At 35.4% G+C, this 22,144-nt stretch overlaps 4 protein-coding genes across 4 annotated transcripts; 2 read left to right on the top strand and 2 right to left on the bottom strand.

The window, feature by feature from the left end:
- The first annotated feature begins 215 nt into the window (after positions 1-215).
- LOC140885182 (protein THYLAKOID ASSEMBLY 8-like, chloroplastic) lies at positions 216-2,362 on the top strand. Its single transcript, XM_073292131.1, has 2 exons — positions 216-633; positions 1,668-2,362. The coding sequence occupies exons 1-2, from the start codon at positions 262-264 to the stop codon at positions 2,055-2,057; spliced, it is 762 nt and encodes a 253-aa protein (XP_073148232.1). The 5' UTR covers positions 216-261; the 3' UTR covers positions 2,058-2,362.
- Positions 2,363-3,489: 1,127 nt separating this feature from the next.
- LOC140885180 (probable pectate lyase 16) lies at positions 3,490-4,852 on the top strand. Its single transcript, XM_073292129.1, has 4 exons — positions 3,490-4,074; positions 4,202-4,305; positions 4,412-4,550; positions 4,631-4,852. The coding sequence occupies exons 1-4, from the start codon at positions 3,490-3,492 to the stop codon at positions 4,850-4,852; spliced, it is 1,050 nt and encodes a 349-aa protein (XP_073148230.1).
- Positions 4,853-4,905: 53 nt separating this feature from the next.
- Positions 4,906-6,409, bottom strand: LOC140885181 (uncharacterized). Its single transcript, XM_073292130.1, has 3 exons — positions 5,381-6,409; positions 5,261-5,290; positions 4,906-5,173 (listed from the first exon to the last, which is right to left on the bottom strand). The coding sequence occupies exons 1-3, from the start codon at positions 6,192-6,194 to the stop codon at positions 5,046-5,048; spliced, it is 972 nt and encodes a 323-aa protein (XP_073148231.1). The 5' UTR covers positions 6,195-6,409; the 3' UTR covers positions 4,906-5,045.
- A 4-nt stretch (positions 6,410-6,413) lies between these two features.
- Positions 6,414-9,583, bottom strand: LOC140885179 (transcription termination factor MTERF4, chloroplastic). Its single transcript, XM_073292128.1, has 2 exons — positions 9,255-9,583; positions 6,414-8,218 (listed from the first exon to the last, which is right to left on the bottom strand). The coding sequence occupies exon 2, from the start codon at positions 8,185-8,187 to the stop codon at positions 6,616-6,618; it is 1,572 nt and encodes a 523-aa protein (XP_073148229.1). The 5' UTR covers positions 8,188-8,218; positions 9,255-9,583; the 3' UTR covers positions 6,414-6,615.
- Between the last annotated feature and the right edge of the window lie 12,561 nt (positions 9,584-22,144).

Here is a 22,144-nt window from a genome sequence, read left to right as displayed (position 1 = left end):
CATATATATGTATACATATATAATATAATATATTTTATTTATTTATTTATTCATATATTATTTATATATATTTATTTTTCGAGCTCAAACTCGAGTAAAAAAATAATTACTCGATCGATCTCGAATTCGAGTAGTCGAATACGAGTAATATTCGGCTCGGCTCGTAAACGAGACCCTTTTCCTAATTTGTACTTTGATTATGTGCTCCATATCAACAAACTGCCGCTTTGTTCTTTTCCATTCTTCCGATTCCTTCGTAGAATGCGAGTCCCAACCCTAATTTTGTGGAGGTCAAAATCACTTCTTTTCGCCTCCAAATCCCTCCTAGCCGAGCATCCCGTCAGTATTGAATCTTTGATCTGTCCATCGCCACAAGTTCCCGCTGGCTACAGTGATTTTCCGAGCTGGTTCCGGTCTTACCACGACGGCAGGCCGCGAGGGCCTCTGTGGAGGGGCAAGAAACTACTTGGAAAGGAGGCGCTCTTTGTTATACTGGGCCTCAAGCGATTCAAAGATGATGATGAGAAGGCCGATAAATTCATCAAGACTCACGTGTTAAGGCTTCTCAAAATGGATATGATCGCTGTTTTAAATGAGCTCGAACGCCAAGAGGAGGTCCACCTAGCTGTCAAGGTGATTTGTTTGTTTTTTTTTTTTTTTTTTTGTACTCGCGCTTTACTGTTTGCACCTAGTTTTTGAAATTTTAAGTTTTCTTTTGAAATCTACTTAATTTTGGGCTCTTGAGGCAGGAATAATAATTTTATTTCTGGTTGATGTATTTTGTCGGGAGCAACATATGCTTATAGTGTCCAGGAGATGAGATTATTATTATCCTGTGTGTCCATCCAGGATGTTCTGTATGGATTTTTTTTCTTCTTTGTTTTGTATCAATCAGAGGTGGCATTTGGACTTGTTATACTCTCACTCTCTAAAATGTTTGAGAATGTTTGAGGTACCACTACCATTATCATCAGTTTTGATTTTTTGCATAGTGATTGAAATTCAGTTGCTAAATATTTGTTAAACATCCTTTTTTTACTGATATGAGGAAATGTTGGGGATTGGACAGACGGGCTGGTTTATTGATTGGTCAAGTCTTAAAAAGGCTTCTCATTTCGAAAATGTGTTTAGCAAGATTTCAGAAATAGCTGTTCATGATATCCTTCAGGTGCAGTACATTTAAGTATTTTAAAATTTTAGGAGATAGCCGGATGCATTTCCATAGCTTTTGAGGCTATGGATTATGAGGTAATGTTTTACTGGATTAAAAAGTTATTTACCCATGGATTCTAGATATCCACAAAAGAGTTCATGGTAGTGAGGAAAAGAACATTGAGCGCAAGTGTTTTTTGGCTTCGTTTTCTAAGTAAGCTGTAGTTTATCTACGTCTGCTAATGATCTCAGCTCCGAATTTCCAATTAACCTCAAGTGTCAAAGAAACTTGAAACTTTGGTTAACTAACCGACTTGCGCATTCGCTAATTGTTGAATTGCCAAGTTTTAGGCTGTACTCAACTGGTTTCAGGCAAATCCTTTAATGCACCTGAGGCATTAAACTCTTTCTTTATCTAATGGTTCATGTTGTTATGCCTTTCTACTATACTACAGTGTTTTAGAAATATTGTTATCCTCTTGAGTTTGACTGATGGTTAAATATCGCATCTTCAGATGTTTAAGGTGATTCAAAAACAAGACTGGTACAAACCTGATGTTTTCCTTTACAAGGATTTAATTGTATCATTGGCTAGACGGAAAAATATGGATGATGTGATGGTATTATGGGAAAGTATGAAAAAGGAAGATTTGTTCCCTGATTCTCAGACTTACACTGAAGTTATTCGGGGTTTCTTACAGTATGGTTCTCCTGGTGATGCAATGAACATATACGAGGACATGAAGAAGTCACCTGATCTTCCCGAACAATTACCATTCAGGATATTGTTAAAGGGGCTTCTGCCGCATCCCTTGTTAAGGAATAGAGTCAAACAAGACTTCGAGGAAATTTTCCCTGATCAACATGTTTATGATCCTCCGCAGGAGATATTTGGATTAAGATGAGGTTTCTTGGATGTGATTTATTTGTTGTTGTTTTATTTATTTTAAATAACTTCCATTCCAAAGACCTCAACCAGCACAGAGAAAGATTTATTTTTGAAGGTAAGGAATCTATAGCAGATTGATTCTCAAGGGTTTACAGATTTGTCATGTTGCTTTGCTTTTTTGGGTTTATATCCATACAGATAGAGAGCGTATATGCATTATATCGATGCCGTTCTCAACATGGAACAAGAGATGAACCAAATGTTGAAGCAAAAGATTCGAGATTCTTTTAATTTTTAAAGATTCATTCATGTAATACTTAAAAGAACTATAAAAGCTAACAAATTATTTTATTTTATTTTTTTTGAAAACAAAGCTCACAAGTTATTAAATAATATTTTTCATATATATTGTCCTCTTTGAATTTTTACACAGATTAAAATGTATTGGGAAAGCAAATTTTATATAAAATTTATATTTTATCCCTATTCAATGAATTAAAAAATGATTGCATAATTTTCAAGGTGTAGTTAATAAGGGTATATTAGTAAAGAAGTGTAAAAAATATTACTAAATATGGTATATGACTATATATTTGGGACAAATAAAAAAAAACGTGGACAATATAATTGAGACGGAGAGAGTATTATTTTGGTTAAAATTTGCTTTCATACGTTCACGATCTCGAATTCAAATATAGTTCTAGGGTTGGTCGTACTAGGATTGCAAAATAGTGGGAATATGAATAATATAACGCGACTACAAAAAGATTCTTGTCTAAGTCCACTTGGCATTGTTCTTTCTTTTTGTGATTAATTGGAAGGGGTCAATAACAAATCTTTCAAGAAACAAGTATAAGTATGTGGCATGAGTTGATCGGACATAAATCTACAATAAAAAAAATAATATTTTTTCACGATCGATTCGTCATATAAAAATGATTGATTAGATCATCTCACGAGCTAGTATTTTGTGAAAATATAATATCAATGAAGATACAATATCAAAACACCGAGGGAACTCCATCGCGAGTTTCAATATTAGGAAGCAGTACTAGGGAGCGTGTGTATCTGGGGTACGTACTTAACATATAAACAAAGACCAACACAGATTACATTAAACTAATCGATAATTAGATTACCCTGTTTCACGTATAACGTTTGCCAACTTCGTGCTTTCACGTTGAGAAATAAATCCCCAAACAAAATCATTCCGAATAATGAACTGAAAATGAGGGCTATACGTCTGTTAACATGTATACCACCACTATGCACCTTTTTTTGCTATATATCAACGTTTCCAGTGTTCTTCAGCACAAACCTCGACCATGGCGAAGCCGAGATCTTTCCTTCTATTTTCTTGGCTGTTGGTTTGTTGCATGCTAGCTTTCAGTGCTCATTCATCCCAGAAGACTTCCAGTAAGTCGTCTTATACGTCAACATATAAGGTAATGAACAAGATTGATTCTTGTTGGAGATCGAACCCCAACTGGGCTCAAAACCGCCAGGCTTTGGCCGACTGCGCGGTTGGGTTTGGAAGTGCTGCAATGGGAGGGAAGAATGGTGCCATCTATGTTGTAACAGACGCTTCAGACGACCCTGTGAATCCCAAACCAGGCACGTTGCGTTATGGTGCGATTCAGACTCAACCACTTTGGATCATATTTCAAAGGGACATGACTATTATTCTTGGGAATGAGTTGATGATTAACAGTTACAAAACAATTGATGGTAGAGGTGCCAAAGTGGAAATAACTGGAGGTCCCTGTATCAGTATAGACTATGTGAGCCATGTTATAGTCCACGGGATTAGCATACATGATTGCAAGCCCGGGAAGAGGGGTATGGTCCGGAGCACACCGGATCATGTTGGCGAAAGGCTTGGCAGTGATGGAGATTCCATCAGTATCTTCACGTCGTCTAACATTTGGATCGATCATTGCTATCTTGCTCGCGCAACAGATGGTCTCGTTGACATTATACATGGCTCTACTGGTATAACTGTTTCCAACAATTACTTCACTCAGCATGATAAGGTACGACAACTCACATATATGCATGTATGTATATATGTTCATATCACTAAAATGAATCTCTTTGGTAATATATTTCGTAGAACAATGGAGCTTAAATCTCTTTTATATGAAAACTTTATGATTCCAGGTGATGTTACTCGGGCATCAAGATGGATTTAAGGCCGACCTGATAATGAAAGTTACCGTGGTTTTCAACCACTTCGGCCCCGGATTGATTCAAAGGATGCCGAGGTATATGTTTTAAGGATGTTACTCAAATGTGATGCCCAAAAGTGTTGATTGCGAATCGAGCATGAAAGTTTTGATAGACTCTCTATTGACAATGCCATCTTTTCAGGGTTAGAACGGGATACGCGCATGTTGCCAACAATAGGTACGACCAGTGGCTGATGTATGCAATTGGTGGGAGCTCTGATCCAACTATACTCAGTGAAGGGAACTATTTTGTTGCTTCGAACGATGCTTACGCTAAACAGGTAAAGATGAAACAAATCTGCTAGTAACTTGTGCTTGAAGTGATGCCTAGATACGGACTAACGAAACTATGGGGTGACAGGTTACAAAGAGGGAGAGAAATAATAATGGTTGGCAAAACTGGAAATGGAGGTCGACTAACGATGTATTTATAAACGGAGCCTATTTTGTGCCGTCGGGTTATGGAAGCTGCGCTCCGAATTATTCGGGACAGCAGTACTTTGCTGCTGCTCAGGGCTCTTTGGTCCCTGCCTTGACATCGGATGCTGGTCCTCTCCAGTGTCGTCCTAATGTACAATGCTAAACAAATTTGTTTCCCATGCCTCAGGTTGTTATAGTCCCGAGAATGGGCCTCATCATTGTTATTGTAACATGAAAATCGATACCCTTTTTTTGTGATATCAATGTTAATTCTCTGGAAGTAAAAAAGCAGGATTCACAAACAAAACTAAAACAAAGTGGAGAGTTAGATTCCTTGCTTGGAATATAAGGCGAAATCAGAAAAGCCTGTTTTCGTTGCTTTGAACTCCATGTGTTACAGGAGCTTTTGTCTGCAGCTTTCTCAGGTACCACAATCCGGCACCAACACCCAACGCTCCAGCCACTGAAACTGCTGTTACAGCCCCTGTATAAACCATTCAAAACACAGAAATTAAGAGAGAACCGAAATTCGAAGATCTAGCTAGTGTAATTTAAAACTTCATTCACTCACCGGTTACCAATCCAGGCCTATTATGATGATCTGCATTTGCACCAAGGGATTAATCAACATTAAAATCATATGAAAACCACAAACAATGAAAATTTAAGTTTCAAGTATGTATATACATGCCTTTACAATGAGTAGTCGTGTTTCCTTTCTCGCACAAGCACAAGAAATCCTGTGTTTCTGTATCAAACCCACAAACACCACCACCCTTTGCATTGTCCTGGCACCGGAGACAACGAGTGGTGACGGGGATTTCGAAGTCAACCCTGATCCCATACTCCGGAACCTGACTATAAGCAGGTGTAACACCAAGATTGCTCCAATAAACACTTGTATATGTTGAACAATGCTTGAGCATCATTCTTAAAGACTCGCTCCCTTTTGGATAATAAGAGCAACACGAGCTGCCATGCAATGCAGAAGCACATTCGGGCAAGTTTCTGCAGAGATAGCTAGCTGTGTCACAGGTGGAGTCGCACTGTTCCGGAAACCGTTCGCAAAAAATGGGCCTGGATTCCATGATCACATCATCCTCACTACAGTTGAAGAAAAGATAGTCATTTTGAGGTGAGAGTCTGAACCGAGTGCTTGTATCCAGGCTAAATGGCCTGGTGGGACGAAACTCGTTACCATCTCGGCAGTCCCACATGGCTGGATCCGTGACGAGAATGTGAGGATCCGAATAACTCACGTTTCGGATCGGGTATCTGCCTGATGGGGTACGGACTTCGAGTTGGCCTGAGTCGGAGCACACCAGGATGTGCCTGTAATAAGGGCTACCGCAGCCATCGTCTATGCCAAAAGGGTAGTTTATTGGTAGTTCACCGCAAGAATTTCGGCATAATCCGCTTGTTTTGGCTTGTGTTAAGCTCAGGAGATATAATGGGAGTATTGTGAATACGATGGGTAGAGAATAAGGGAATACTCTTGATGCCATTGTGGCTTGTGTTGTTGTCAAGTGATGTGCAAGAACTTTGTTTTGTTTCAGTTGAAGAAGTCCCGCATTTGATTAATCTGACAGAAGAATTTATTAAAGCTGTGTTTGATTTTAGAGCTTTAGCTTTTTCCTTCCTTTGCTTTAATGTACTTTATTCTGCTTTAAGTTTTATATTTAGAAACAAAACGCAACCATAGTGCTAATAAAAATGAGAATTTTCGAATCAATATTCCTTTTTTCTCCCATCTATTAAAACACGTCTAGTTATAAGTTAACTTGTACAATGCTATCCTTCTAAAGAAGTAGGGTCACAAAATCCTTGCCTGCTTCAATGCATTATAAACCAACGAATTCGTAGCACCGACGATTTCTTGACGCCCCTACCCCATACAAGGATTGATGCCAGGATTTCGATTTGATTCTATTGTTTAAGATGTTCATCCTCGTACTCATCAGTACTGTCATCCTCATAATCAGAGTCAGAGTCTTCACTGACTGGTTGCATCAAAGTATTGAGGTCAAATGAAGAGGAATCGGGTTCCATCTCTTCCATGTCAAATGAGTCATAGCTCATCCTTTCTTCGAATTTCTCGTCTGAACAATTAAGAAGCCAGGAAAGAGAGCACTTCAATCCCTTGCTTGCGATCATCTTATGTCTCGGCTTAATTGTTGACGCAAGTCCATACGTGAAGTAAGCTGGGAAAGAAACCAAATCATCCAGTGGTCTATCCATAGTGGATTCAAAGAACTCAAAATTAAGTTTCATGATGTCGATATTCAAGGCCAATAACTGTGGACACCCAACAACCATCGTTTTCACTTGTTCTACGGAGAAATTGCATTCTTTGAGGAAATTCACATGCCTCACTATTGCTTTGTCACTTAGGCTGACAACCTGCGGCATCTTCTCTATGACTCTTCCAAAATCTTTGGGACCCAATCCAAAAATCTTGTTGAGGAAGCTCTGTTGGCTGTGAAGTTTTGTTTCCAGGTCAATTCCCAAGATTTCAGGATATTGAGCGATCACACCAGCAAGGGACTTTTGGCTAACATTATATTCTAAAAGGAGTTTGGTGTTTGCTTTCACCCGCTCATTAAGTTCAAAACCAAGAATGTGTGGGCTTTTCTCGATTAATCTAGCGACAGCTAAGCTTGGTATACCCATGCTTCCCAAGTATTCAACGAATGGTTTGATAACACGTCCTACTCGCATGCCCAATATCTCTGGATATGTAGTTAGCACCCGACCAATCTCTCGCCTAGCTACTCCGATTCCAACCAGATAAGCCACAGAAGTACTCATGGTGCCCTCAAGTTTAAACCCCAGAACTTCTGGATACCTCTCCAGCACTCGGGGAATGTCATTAGGCTTAATGTCCATACCTTGCAGATACTTAACAACCGGTGCAAGGTCAACAACAACACTAGCATGGAGGACTTGTGGGTACCGACGCAGAAACTCTGTAAAAGTAGATTTTCGTACGCCCAATTTTCCAAGGTAATCTAGCACTGGAATCATGTTTTTCTTTACACTGCAGCCAAGGACAAGAGGATAATTGTTGATGTCTTCGATCGAAAGTCCTAAATTCTGAAGGAAGTCCACACGTTCTTTCATGACCTCAGCGGAAACAGGAAGTTCTAATCCATCAAGCTCATCAGGAATAATCCCGATGCCCCTCAAGAATTCGTAAACACGGGCACGGTTGGCTATCCTCTCATTCTTCATCTGCAATAAACTAGGATGCGTATAGAATGAAGTCGGATTAACTTCGTTCTTGAGTTTGTCCTTGGAGGAAGATAGACGTAAGGCCTTAGATGAAAGTGCTCTACCAGCTACAGAGGCATTTGACCTTATCAACAAACCACATCTCTTGGCAGCATAGCTTGAAATTGCTAGAGATGAAACAAAACTCAACTGGGGTTGGTTAAATGTAACGGAGTGCACCAGCAAAAATGGGGGTTTTGCAATGCTTGCATAGCAAATTATCTTCATGCCCTTTACCAGATTTTGCAATAAAAATTATCTGCGTGCACAAATAATAAAATAAGAATCCAAAATTTCCTAAATGTTCATCATGTACTCACACAACTTGAATCACATAGGGCTGGCAATAGAATGCAAAAATTACCAACTTCCTGACTAGCCTTTATCTAAAACACAGCATTCATCGTATTTGTTGAGCACTCATTTTACCAGAGGTTTCCAAGAAATCTACAGCCTCACAAGCATTGTTTGTTTCACAGTTACTTACTTATACCTCCAGAAACTAGGAGGCTTCAGAGATTAGCAAGCACGGAACTTCAAAACTCATGCCAAAGTACAAAAGCAGACATGCACATCGATAATCTTGAATCAGACTTGTGCTATAGATTGTATAAAAGATAGATGAAAATACAATCCAACTACCAAGAAAGACCAAGTAATCAGTTCTTCTTCAACCATCAGCAATTTAAATGAGGAACATTAAAAATCCTAGTCATAAACAGATTAAAAGTATGATAACAAAAAATTAAAGAGGTATGCATCCTAACAATAATATGTTATCACTTTTAATACCCAGATTCCCAGTACGCCCCAAATTTCGAACCATCAAAGCTAGATCACCTTATTTTTTCAACTCAAGCTATAAATTTAATCAAAGCTTCTACTCCCGCGCCCAAAATAACATTTCTCAAACATCATAATCAAATACGCCGAACAAAACAATAATAATCCTGATGATAAATTCACGTTCTTGATGAAACAACCAAAGAAAAGCACCAGTGAAGAAAAAGAAAAAGTTCTAGAGGGTCAAATAATTTTTTTAAAAAAATCAAATTCAATTACTCACAATCCGTAAAACCCATTTGTAATTTATAGTTCGAACATTCAAGCTTCAGAAAGTCTCAGCTAAAAACACAAAACCAAAATTAAATAAACAGTTTTTTAGAATCTCATAGCTTGGGGAGGCTCTGTTAAGAACAGCGTATATTAACCTTCCGCCCACAAAAATCGAAGTTTGAATAACGAAAATGCGCACAAAAATAAGCTTTTTGTCAAAAATAAATAAATGAACTCACATTATACAAGAATCCGAATCCACCGAGGTCGTCTTAACAAGCGAGAAACCAGAAAGTAATTTCTACCATTAAACGAGAGAGGAAACAAGTGGAGAGATTGAGTTAGCTTCAATCTTTACGGAGAGAATGCGGCGAGGCGGGCCGAAACGGTAGTACTGGCGGTGGTGGGTGATGGATGGCCGCCGCAACAAAAATAATCATAAATATGAAAGGATACGTTCAGAATGACAGTTGGCGGCGGAGAAGAGCGGCGCGGATGAGAATGGAATTCCGACACGGCGTCGGCTTCTGCCACTCAGTGTACCAGCAGAAGTGCTCGGTGGGGTGGATACTGAATGATGAAGATAGAGAGGGTTCTCTAATAATCAAAGGGCAAATAATAATAATAAAATATAAAAATTTATAAAATATATATAATTAAAAATTTAAAGAAACCGGTGCTTAAGATGGCGGTCCCTTCAAAAATTTATTATATTCATTTTCTGAATAATCATTTTTTATCATTTAAAATTATTGATAGAGCAAGATAGATAATTTTTTTATGAGACTGATTTATATAGTGAAAATTAATATTTTTGATATTAAACGGTCGAGTCGAAGAATCGTCATATGAAATTGATTTATGATACGATCTCAAATGGGTTTTTGTAATTAAATATATGGATTTTATTTTCGAAAATCCCATCATCATTTTTTTATTATTATTTTCATTAATCTAAATTCTATCACTTTTCAAACCATCTCTTGATCATCTTGCTTTAAAACATGTATATGTTTTTGAACAAGTATTATATTGTAAACGATAAATATAATTTGTTGTTTTTTCGATTTAATTAATATGATTATATAAAGTGCATATTCATAAACATGTATTTAGATATATTATCATGGATTAATATTTATTTTGGTACACGAACTATTAATAAAATTGTAAATTGATATATAAAATATTGTAAATAGTTTAATTGGTACATAATCAAATTAAAAAATCAAATTTACCCTTAAATCTAAATTGTTATTAAGTCCAATTAGTGAATTGAATGTCATATTCAGTCGGACTTTATTATTATTATTATTATTATTATTATTATTATTATTATTATTAAACAAACCCAATCAATTTATTATATTAACATGATCCATCCGAGTACATATAAGAGCGAGAAGGGTCACCACATACATTAATGTCTTGATCCAGAAACTAGGGCTCGGACAACAGTGTGCATTCCTAGCAACAACATGAGCTATTTCATTTGTTTTTCTTGGCACAAACCGCACTATGAACTGAGAATTTGCATTCATGATCAGCTGACATTTAGAGATAATAGAAGCAAATTTAGACAAATTATTTACCGAAGATCCAAATGCATCAACCACACTGTTCGAATCCGATTCAAAGATCACCTTCTCAAACCCCAAATTGCGCACCCAAAAGAGAGCTTCCAGGATGCTCATAGCTTCACCTTCAAAAATAGGTAACCTCCCATGACAGACAGAAGACCGACAACCTATACATACACCTGAAGCATCTCGCAGTACCATACCAAAACCAGTAACCCCTTCACCTTCTAGAAAGGCCGCATCAATATTACATATTTATATTTAACATATGACAAGGGGAGGGTGCCGCAACTTGCATTTAGGCGTATTATGATGATTGACGACACTCGTTTGCGCTTGGTACATCACTGCTATCCATTCATACAAAGCATTGAAAGCTGTATGGACTGTATCAGAGGGTGACAGATGAGACGAGTTCCAAAATTTATTATTCCTTTGCTTCCAAATAGCCCAGGCAACCATAGCAAACTTAGCAATACTCGGTTCTTGTAGTTTTTCAGTCATCTTAAACAACCATTCCACTACAAATTCAGAGATCAATACAACATCATAAATTAGTTCATACAAACCTGCCTCTTGCCAACAGCTCGCTGCAAAGGTACAATTCACTAAAGAATTCCAAATACTCTCAATCCCAAACCCTCACATCACACAAACAAGAGAAACCGAAACACCCATCCTGCCCAAATTATCTGATCTTGTCGGTAAACAACCACGACCAACTCTCCATAAAAAACTCTTGATTTTCGGAGGTACCCGAATTTGCCATAATCGTTTCCAATTGACACATGCATCATTTTTTACCACCTTTTCCAAATCCATCGCCACCCTATACCCAGACTTGACCGAATAAATACCATTTTTAGTAAAATGTCAAATACAATAATCTGGCCCAACATTACAAATAAGTGGTATACTCGTAATTTCAGCAACATCCTTCTCACAAAAAAAAATCATTGAGCAGTTAAATTCATTAGAAAGCAATAAGGAAAAAAAATAACTCATTTTCACCATGTTTTATGCAAGTAATGTATAAAAATAAATCATATAAATTAAATTAATTAGAAAACCAAAATGAAACTCATTACTTAAAGTCATTAAACAAACAAGAAGATGTCTGTAAATTCATAATAGAATTTGCATATTTATATATATAAATAAAAATTAATATTTGAAATCATAAGTTTTAGCTAACAACATAACTAAAGAGATAAGATAAGAAATATGAAATCAAATGGTAAAAACAATAGCTCTCAATAATTTTTTCATCATATTTTATGTAAGTAATGTTTAAATATAAACCATATAATTAAATTCATTAAAAATTAATAAATAAAATTCATTAATTAGAGCCATTAAATACACAAGGACAACAATGTAAATTTACAATGAAATCTACATATAATAATAATAATAATAATAATAATAATAATAATAATAATAATAATAGATAGATAGATAATAGATAATAGATAAATAAAAATTAATATTTGAAATCATAAGTTTTAGCTAACAACACAACTAAAGAGATAAAATAAGAAATATGAAATCAAATGAAAAAAACAATAGCTCTCAATAATTTTTTCATCATGTTTTATGTAAGTAATATTTAAATATAAACCATATAATTAAATTAATTAGAAATTAATAAAGAAAACTCATTAATAAGAGCCATTAAATACACAAGGATAACAATGTAAATTCACAATAAAACTTACATATTTATATAGAATAAAATAAAATAAATAATAATAGATATATATATCATATCATATCGTTTTAATTCTTGCGTAGACTTTGAAAATTTCTCCAAAGACTTGTACTATTCAAAAATAATATCTTCAATATAATTTTGCATTAATTTTTTAAAAAAAACATCATGTCAGACTCTAGATGATTGTTTGAATCCATATGAATTCTTATATAATTTAAAAGGCACGAGTAGGAAATCAATAATAATATAGCTTCGTATTGAGAATTTTGTTTGCATAAATTCTTCTAGATATCGGAAACAGTGGTCAGTGAACACAACCTTTGACAATTTTTTTTTTCAAAAAAAATAATAATAATAGATCCCCCGTACCAAATAATTAACATATGAAAACTCGCATTAGTTTTTTTTTTTAGTTAATTTTTTTTAAGTTCGTATTATTTGCATCGCGTTTGGTATTATGTAATAAGGATAAGTTAAATAGAAATTTTCAGCTGTCCAACCAATGATGCCCAACTCGTCCCCGACAATTAAAACCCAATAGTAGGTTTTAGTGATATGATTTTTTTAAAAAAAAACAACTAAAACCCGGTAGTGAGTTTTAGTGATCACGAGTTGAGCAAGAATGATTGGGCAGCTGAAAATTACTCTAAGGCGATGATGTTTTTTTCCATCGCGATCCTCAAATCTAAAATTCATACACACCTCTGTCACATTTCTCGTTTTTTCTGATCGCGATTTTCCGGTAATCAAATATAAAATTCACCCACTCCCATCACATTCTCCGCTTTTTCTAATCGGATTTCACCGTCCTCATCTCTACGGGTACTAAGTCCGCCCTCATACTCAGTTATGTGTAATTAAAGAATCTCCATCTCCGATTTCATGAAGATTAAATCTTATCTCCATCCTCAACTCACTTTAAAAAGCCTAACTATGTTTGGAATCACGGTATTGCAATGGATTTGGTGGGATTTGGAATTGAAAATAATGTTTTAGTGTATGGCTAAACGGGATTTCAAAAAGAGATTGGTATTTGATGGTATTTCATGAAATTTTATTTAACTAACTGAAATCCTTATAAAATTGATCGGATTTCATGGGATTTCACGGGATTTGGGTTTATAAAAATAGTAAAAATATTCTAATAATAAATATATATATACGCTGGTTATAAATTTTAAGTTTTCTTCAAAAAAAATTTACAAAATATCATTTATATAAAATTTATATCATCAAATTTCAAAATATATTTTAATTTTTTTCCAAATACCAAAATAGAATTTCAATTTCATATATTTAAAATCAAATTCCTAATCCAATTCTAAATCCTATTTTTTAGGTATCCAAATACACGAAGAATTATAATAGAGCTGACAGGATGAGGATAGTGTTATGTCTCCATCCATGCCTTCATACTCAGTTCTATCTAATTGGAGAATTCTCATCTCCGATTACATGAAATTAAATCTTCGTCTTAGTCTTGAATGTCCTATGAATGGTAACAGGATTGGCCGAATTTGTCATCATCATCCCCATACCCCCAAGCCTGTCATCCTCATCACCACTTCAAGTACCATTTGAGTCTTGTGTTTGATTATGGAAGTCAACAAAAAAAAAAACACTTATTTTTTTTAAAAAAAAGTGATTTTTTTAAAAAACTTAAGCAATTTTAAAAAAAAAACAAGTATTTAAGTGCAAATAAGTGTTTTCAGAAATTTTGGATTGTTGGCTTCTGCTTCTGTTTTTATTTTTTAAAAACATTATCCAGACACTAAAATTGCTTCTGTTTTTTTAATAAAAACACTTTTTAAGTGTTTAAGCCAATAAATTTTGTATCCAAACTGACCCATGATATAAAAAAAAAAAAAAAGAAGAAGATAAAGAACATAATTGTATTGGAGGTGACGAGTTGGATTTGATTGAAATTTGAGAGTTAATGGATTTGAGTTTTTTTTTTTGTTAATTAGGAAAATATAGGGTTCTTTAAATAAATATAATAAATTTAAATTTTTTTTTAACAAATATAACAAATTTTAAAATTTTTAAAAATATAATAACGTGAGGTTTGAGACCCCGCTTCATTGAGGAGTTGGGTTTGAGACCCCGACTCCTCATTTGTTATTTTCGAGGAGTCGGGGTTTGAAACCCCAACTCTTTATTGTATATACATTTATATTTTATTCTTATATATATATATATATATATATATATATATATATATATTTTCAATTTTATCATTATTATTTTTTGGTTTTATATTTGTATCTATAGTTGTTTTACATGTTTGAAAAAAGTTTGTAATATAATCGAACATTTATAAAAGAAATAATAGTAAAAAAAAACCTTGTAAGTTCTCTTGTTTTGTGATTTGGTCATGTAAGTATTCAATTTTGTATTTTGGCCTTGTAAATTAAGTTATGTTTTGGTTTTTAGTCCTTTTTCATTTAAACAATATTTTTATAACCAGGTCAGTGATCGAACCATTTTCTAACTTAAAAAATGATCCAACAGGCTAGTGATCGAACATGTCAGCAATATTTTTATTCATTTATAAAATAATATAAAAAATAAATTTAAAATTTATTTATCAATTTATCTTATCATAGTGTTTAGTTGAGAAAAATATAAAAATTTGAAATATTAAAATTTAAGAAAAAAAATAAATAAAAATAAACGTGTAATATTTATAACACATAAGATCAATTTCGGTAAATGAAAATATGGCGTCTACGAGGAAATTCTTTATATATAGGGACAAATAATAATAATAATTTACTAATTTAGAAAAGTTTAAGTGAAGTGGGTCTATTTGTTTCTGTCCATAGGTTTTTAAAAAATATATTTTGTTACTCTTCGAATTGGTAGATAGACATTTGTTTTTTTTTTTCAATTTATTAATTATATGTTTGAAAAGTGACGAGTCTGATTAATAGTACTTTTTAAAAAATGAAACTTAGTAATATTTTAGATGTTTGGAATTTTACAATAATGTTGTAGTAACCCAGATTTCATTTTAAGATAATAATATGTTAAACATAATTAAGGGTTAGTAATTAACCAATTTCGGAGTGTAATTAAACTTTAGAAAAAAATTTGGGCTTTTGACTTTGGGCCGGATCGGAAGCTCCGAACCCAGATCGGAAGCTCCGATCCCAGCCATTTCGGAAGCCGATCGGAAGCACAGAGATCGGAAGCTCCGATCCAGGAACAGAAGTTCCGATCTCCAGCTGCCAGCAATGTTCGATGACTCAGCCGCGAGTTTTGACAAATGTCGAACGGAGGGAAGATCGGAAGCTCCGATCGTCGGATCGGAAGTTCCGATCCTGGCGTGTCAAGCATGCACGCAGTAAGCTGGATCGAAAGCTCCGATCCCGAAATCGGAAGTTCCGATCCTGGCCGGGAATTTTGCCTATAAATAGGGCTTGTCTGATTTCATTTGAATTACGAATTCCCGAGTTTTCTTCTTCAGTTATATAGTGTGAGATATACACTTGAGGGCCCTATCGGTTATAATAGAGGTTCTGGAATAACCAAGGTGTGGTTATAGTCATCCGGGACTAGCGACTCCAAAGGGCTTACTACGGACGAAGGTATGGTCCGAGAATCTATTTAAAGTTTTGGGAGTAATTATTAGCTTAGTAAAGGCTTATAGAACTTGTGTAGTGATACGGTGAACTTTTGAATATAGGCTTGAAAACTAGGATCCTACTATACTTGAACTAGCCCAGAGGTACGTACACATTGACTGAGATTGCCAGCGAGTATACATGTTTATATGTTGCATTTATTTGGCATTATTATATGGCATGATATATGATTTACCGTTTTCCATATTCATATGTCATGTGCATATACACGTTGAGCCTATATCTTGTTATACCTGATTATAGAGCCGCTCAGCTCTATACTCGATAGTCTGTCACTGAGATTACCGCGACTGCGGGAGCATTTATGTCTGTCTACTCTGGTGTACTAGACGAGTGTGGTTGCACCCAGAGGTTGATCCGTGCGGTGGCAGCACTCATGTGGCGCCGGTACTGAGCATGACTTTTCGGATGACCTGAAAGAGTTGATGCCCCGCAGCCAAGTTGTGGCTAAGGGCTTTGAGAGTCTCTTATTGTAAACAATCTTTGTTTAATATAATTTACATACATTAATGACATTTTCTTTATCTTTCTTCATAATGTTATATTGTGATATACTATTGTTGTTTTGATAAAAACCTTGAATATACTATAGTGTAAGTAAGATGAGATAGTGAATAAAGAGAGATCACTATCATTAAACACATCTTATAGTCACTGTATATTCTAAACAGTTCCTAGTCAATTGAGTCGTCCGCTAATAAGGATAAGGATCGCTCGAGATTGAGACTAGTATTTGTGATGTCAAGTACCACGTTTCATTGGTAATGAACATGGAGATGTTCAAAGCATGCAAATGGATATTCATATGATGAATGATCGAACTACCCTATTCGGACTTTCCAATTGGTTATTATTATTTGAGTGGATAAGTCCGCGGTTTTGGTTGTACAACATTAAATCTTACTACTTGAAACATCATTGAGACTCTATATGCTAGTACTGTACTTTGACTCGTTTACCGACTCTAAGGGGTCATCAGGTGATGGGATTGGGTACATTTACGACACATATAGGAGTCGATGCTTTGTTGTCAAGGATTCACCACATGCTTGCGAGTGTGGATATCCTATGAGATCTGAGGAGATATTAGTGTGACAAATCTCTGACCAGAGTACTCGATGTGATTTAGGTTACTTGGTTTTCTAGTAGCACATGCGATGTCACTATTTGATCTTCAAGATGCATTGCATAGTTATCGAATCTCGAACGACTGTCGATGTACCAATGGTTGTTGATTCGATCGGGATATATGGATGAAGGGACCGTATTGTATGCTAACCAAAACTTACTGGTTCTTGCAGGCACTATCAGTGATACCTAGGGAATTATGGGGCGATGTTGCTAGACGCTCTTACCATGATTCGTTGGGTAAGTCGAAAATCGTTGTTCCGAGTCACAAGGAGTTGTGAACCCACGGCTAGCTGTATCCCTAAACCATTGAGGGTCACACAAGTAACGGATTACTAAATCTCGTTGAGATAGTTAAATTAAAAGAGTTAAATTTAATGAAAAAGAAGTTGGACTTCTTAACTAAAGGGAGTGGAATTTCCTAAAATGACATAGGGATGGGCATTTTTGGAAATCACTGAATTCGAATTCAGAAAAATTATCTTGACTTTAAAAGGTGCAGAAATGGTTTATGTGCACATTGGTGAAATCAGTTTATCAATCGGACTATTGATGAATTTTATATTAATTTCTATAAAAACGGGCTTGGCTTGTTGGGCTTAAGTTATGAATTATGGGCCCTAAGGAGTTTGAGTTCTAATAGAGATATAACTTAATCCAGTCTAAAAATTATATATAAATATATGTGTAGTGTTCAAAAATCAACAGGAGAATTATCTTGGAGTTTTCGAAAAACACACTAAATATTCAAAGGGGATTTTCGAAATCCTCTACTTCTTTTTGAGAAAATTCAGTCTGTGATTTTTCTTGAAAAATTACATTCTGAATTGAGAGATCAAATCTGTTTATTCTCTACGATAAACATCTGGTTGATTTTTAGTGCAATCAATCAGAGGGTTTCTGTTTTCTATTCTTGGACCTAATTTCGGAGATTGATCGAGCGAGTCATCGGTTCCCGGGATTTACAACAAGAGCAGATTAAATCTGTTGGAGTCCAGAATCAAGCCTTAGCTTGAAGAGGTAAAAATATTTAATTGTGATTTTTTATTTTTACTTGCAAGATTTTAATCGTTTGGATTTGATACCCACGATATGAAATCGTTCTATATCAAAAAATAAAATTTTTAAACTTTCGCTGCTCTGGATATCACATCCGTGTGATCAGAGAACGCGTGTTCCAACAGTGGCGTCAGAGACAGGTTGTACTTTGATCAAATGATTAAAATTTAATTGATTGTACAAAATTTTTAGCCTCGGGTTTTGGAAACAAAACGAAATTTTTTAAATTAAAATTTTTAAAGGAAACAAGGGCATCACGGGCAGCGATGAGATCGCTGCCCACCTCCACATGGGCAGCCCTGTCCCACGTGGAGGCGGGGATGCCCGGGAATGTCCCGGGCAGCCCGGAAAATAAAAATTTGATTTTTATTGGAATTTGAAATTTTTGAAATTTTAGTTTTTGGTCCGATCGAAAATTGTTTTTGATTGGTCCACGAGGCATCGAATCAAATTGTTTGAGTTCGAAATTTTTAAAATTGATTTTTGGATAAATTTGAGTTTTTGGAAAATTTATAAATTTTATCCGTTAAATTAGATTTTATAAAATTAATTATTTTCGTACAATTGATGATAAGATATGATCTTATGAAAGGATAAGATAAAATTTGATTTTATCTTTTTAATTATGATGCCATTGCATGTTATCCAATTATTTAATTATTGAATTAATTATTGGATAAAAGGATGATCGATTGTCATGACCAATATTGTAGGTGTATGTTAGGTTGTTTACATTTGATTTTATTGTTGTTGGGTTTTATTAATGGGCTTGGTTTATGGCCCAATTTGAATTGTCATTTGTAATAAAAAGTGGGTCTGGTTTATGGCCCATTCCCACCCTTAAATATGTATCTCATACTTGTCATCGAAATTTATTATAAATTTATTAGACGTATTGGGAGATAAATATTTGAAGACAATGGTGGGCCCAACAGACAATAAAGACCGAAAAAATGTAAATTGGAAGCTCAATGTAATATGATTGCATTGCATACCTGCATATCACCTAGGATTGGACTTAGATCCGTGATTCGCAACCACGGGTCGATTAGTTATTGGGGTCGGTCATTCTTTAAATAATATATGATATTATTGTTGTATGCATGTTTAGACTAAATTGTATGAATCCCGCAAGCATACAAATACTAAATGATGAGACAGTTTTCAAAATTAAAAATCCCTTATTTTAAATATGATTTAAAATTGATATCAAGATAAATAAATGGAATTTAAATATTGTTTAAATGTTCCTACCTTCCATCAACGATAAATGTATGAGATGCTACCTGCGAGCACGGTCCGGCTCATATTATTGGGGGGGCCCGTTCGTCGGAAAGCTGTACATTGGATCGACACAAGTTGTAAGTTGGGTGGAACTCCCATGGGATTGGCTCATATTATTGGGGATCCACATGGCAACCGTCCATCACAACTTAATATTGATGGGTTATCTTGACATGTCACAATAAACGGCGTCATATTATTGGGCCCTTATTGGACATGAGGTAAAAACATGGGGATTGCTTTGGAAGCAATTGGGCTCTACCTTTTGAAAATTATGGTTGGTTGATATTATTCGGGACTATAGTTTGTCAATTGGACTCCATGTTCCCACTAAGGAAACAAGTTTTCCGTTTTCACTAGATGGTAGTAAAATCGTTAAAATAGTAGGAGTAAAATTTATAAAATTAAATCTCGCCATATTTTATGTCTTAGTAAACTAATTAAACAATCACTGATTATTGTCTGTTTTTTTTCAGTATTTCATTACAATGAATTCGCGCAATCCACTATACTCAATTCTCGAACAAAACAAATTGACTTGCGCAAATTATACGGAATGGTTCCGTAAATTAAATATTGTTCTAAACTCGGAGAAAATTTTCTACGTGTTAGAAAAGAATCCTCCAAAGGAAGCACCGGCTAATATAAGTCTTGAAGAAATTGGCAAAACTTGATCAATGGTGGGACTATGATATCAAGGCTAAATGTTATATGCAAGCTTCAATGTCTGATGAACTCGAGAGGCGATTTGAGGATGCCGTGAATGCTGCTGACATACACATGCACCTCAAGGAACTTTTTGGAGCTCAGTCAAGGTCGGAGAGGTATGCCACCGTCAAAGAGCTCATGACATGCCTCATGCGAGATGGGACTTCTGTCCGTGAGCATGGGGTACACATGATTGGGCTAATTGAGAAGTTGGTAACACTCGATTTGACATTGGAGCATGAATTGAATACGGACTTATTGCTTCTTTCACTTCCTTCGTCGTTTGACGGATTTGTGGTGAACTTCAATATGAACAAGATAGAGGCCACCCTTGAAGAGATGGTCAATATGCTTGTGTCTTATGAGGCCACATTAAAGAAGGAAAAACCGGTACTCTTGGTTGGCTCCTCTTCTTACTCCAAGAAGGGGCCAAGTGAAAAGGGTAAGAAACGTTCTGCCCCACCCAAGAAAATTGTACCAAAGAAGAAGGGCAAGACAAAAGCTTCAAACGTGAACATATCTGGAGATGTTTGCCATCACTGCAAGAAACCTGGTCATTGGAAACGTAACTGCAAGGAATACCTCGAGCAGTTGCGAACTGCAAAGGGTATGTTTTATATTGAAATAAATGTTTCACTTAATACTACTTCTTGGGTATTGGATACCGGATGTGGATCTCACATTTGCAATAATTTGCAGGTGATGACAAGAAGTCGTAAGCTTAGGATGGGTGAGACCCAGCTGAGGCTCGAAAATGGTTCCAGAGTTGAAGCCAAAGCAGTGGGAGACGTTTATTTAGTTTTGCAGAACGATTTTAAGTTAATTTTAAGAGATATTTTATTTGTGCCAGATTTGATTAAAAACATTATTTCTGTTTCTATGTTTGATAGAGATGGTTTTTCTTGCAATTTTGTGAATGAGATTTGCAATATTTACAAGAATGAATGTTTAATTGGAAATGGACAACTTGAAAACGATCTATATAACTTAAAATTAAAAGACATTCCAATTAATTATGTTGATAAACCGGTAACAACAAATAAAAGGAAAAACGATAGTCAAAACCCAGCAAACCTTTGGCATGCTAGGCTAGGTCACATTTCCTCAAGGAGGATGAACAAGCTAGTGGGAGAGGGCATGTTTGATATATCTGATATTAACTCTCTACCTACTTGTGAGTCCTGCCTAAAAGTAAAAATGACTAAATCTCCTTTTAAAGAAAAACCTCAGCGTAGTCAAAATCTGTTGGATTTGATCCATACAGATGTTTGTGGTCCATTTAGTATTGGTACTAAATTTGGACACACCTACTTCATTACCTTTACTGATTATTTTTCTAGGTATGAGTATTTATATTTAATGAAATATAAGTCTGAAGCATTTGAAAAGTTCAAAGAATTCAAGGCTGAAGTAGAGAACAAACTAGGAAAAAGTATTAAAGCACTTTGATCGGATCGAGGTGGAGAATACTTAAGTACCGAGTTTTTGGACTATCTAAAAAAGAATGAGATTCTCTCTCAGTGGACTCCTCCTATGACACCTCAGCTCAATGGTGTTTCGGAGCGTCGAAATCGAACTTTGTTGGACATAGTTCGATCCATGATGAGCTTCACTGAGATCCCACCTTCGTTTTGGGGCTATGCGCTTGAAACAGCGGTATTGTTGTTGAACAATGTCCACACTAAAGCAGTGGATAAAACTCCATACGAGTTATGGAATGGCAAGCTCCTAAGTATTCGTACTTAAGGATTTGGGGATGTCCTGCTTACGTGAAGTAGACAGTGGGAGATAAGTTGGATAGTCATTCCACCTTATGTTATTTTGTAGGATATCCGAAGAATTCAATCGGATATTATTTCTATCATCCTAATGAAACAAAAGTGTTTGTTTCGAGGAATGCCACCTTCATGGATAAGGAGTTCTTACTAGATAAGAAAGGCAAGATGATGGAACTCGAAGAAATTCGAGAAGACCCCGAGATAAAAATAACGATCCTACACCTCAGGAAG

Source organism: Henckelia pumila, chromosome 2 (assembly GCF_033568475.1).
Source record: "Henckelia pumila isolate YLH828 chromosome 2, ASM3356847v2, whole genome shotgun sequence".
In the NCBI taxonomy this organism is placed as follows: domain Eukaryota; kingdom Viridiplantae; phylum Streptophyta; class Magnoliopsida; order Lamiales; family Gesneriaceae; genus Henckelia; species Henckelia pumila.
Note: the sequence above shows the minus strand (reverse complement) of the source record. Positions and strands in the feature narration are given on the sequence as shown.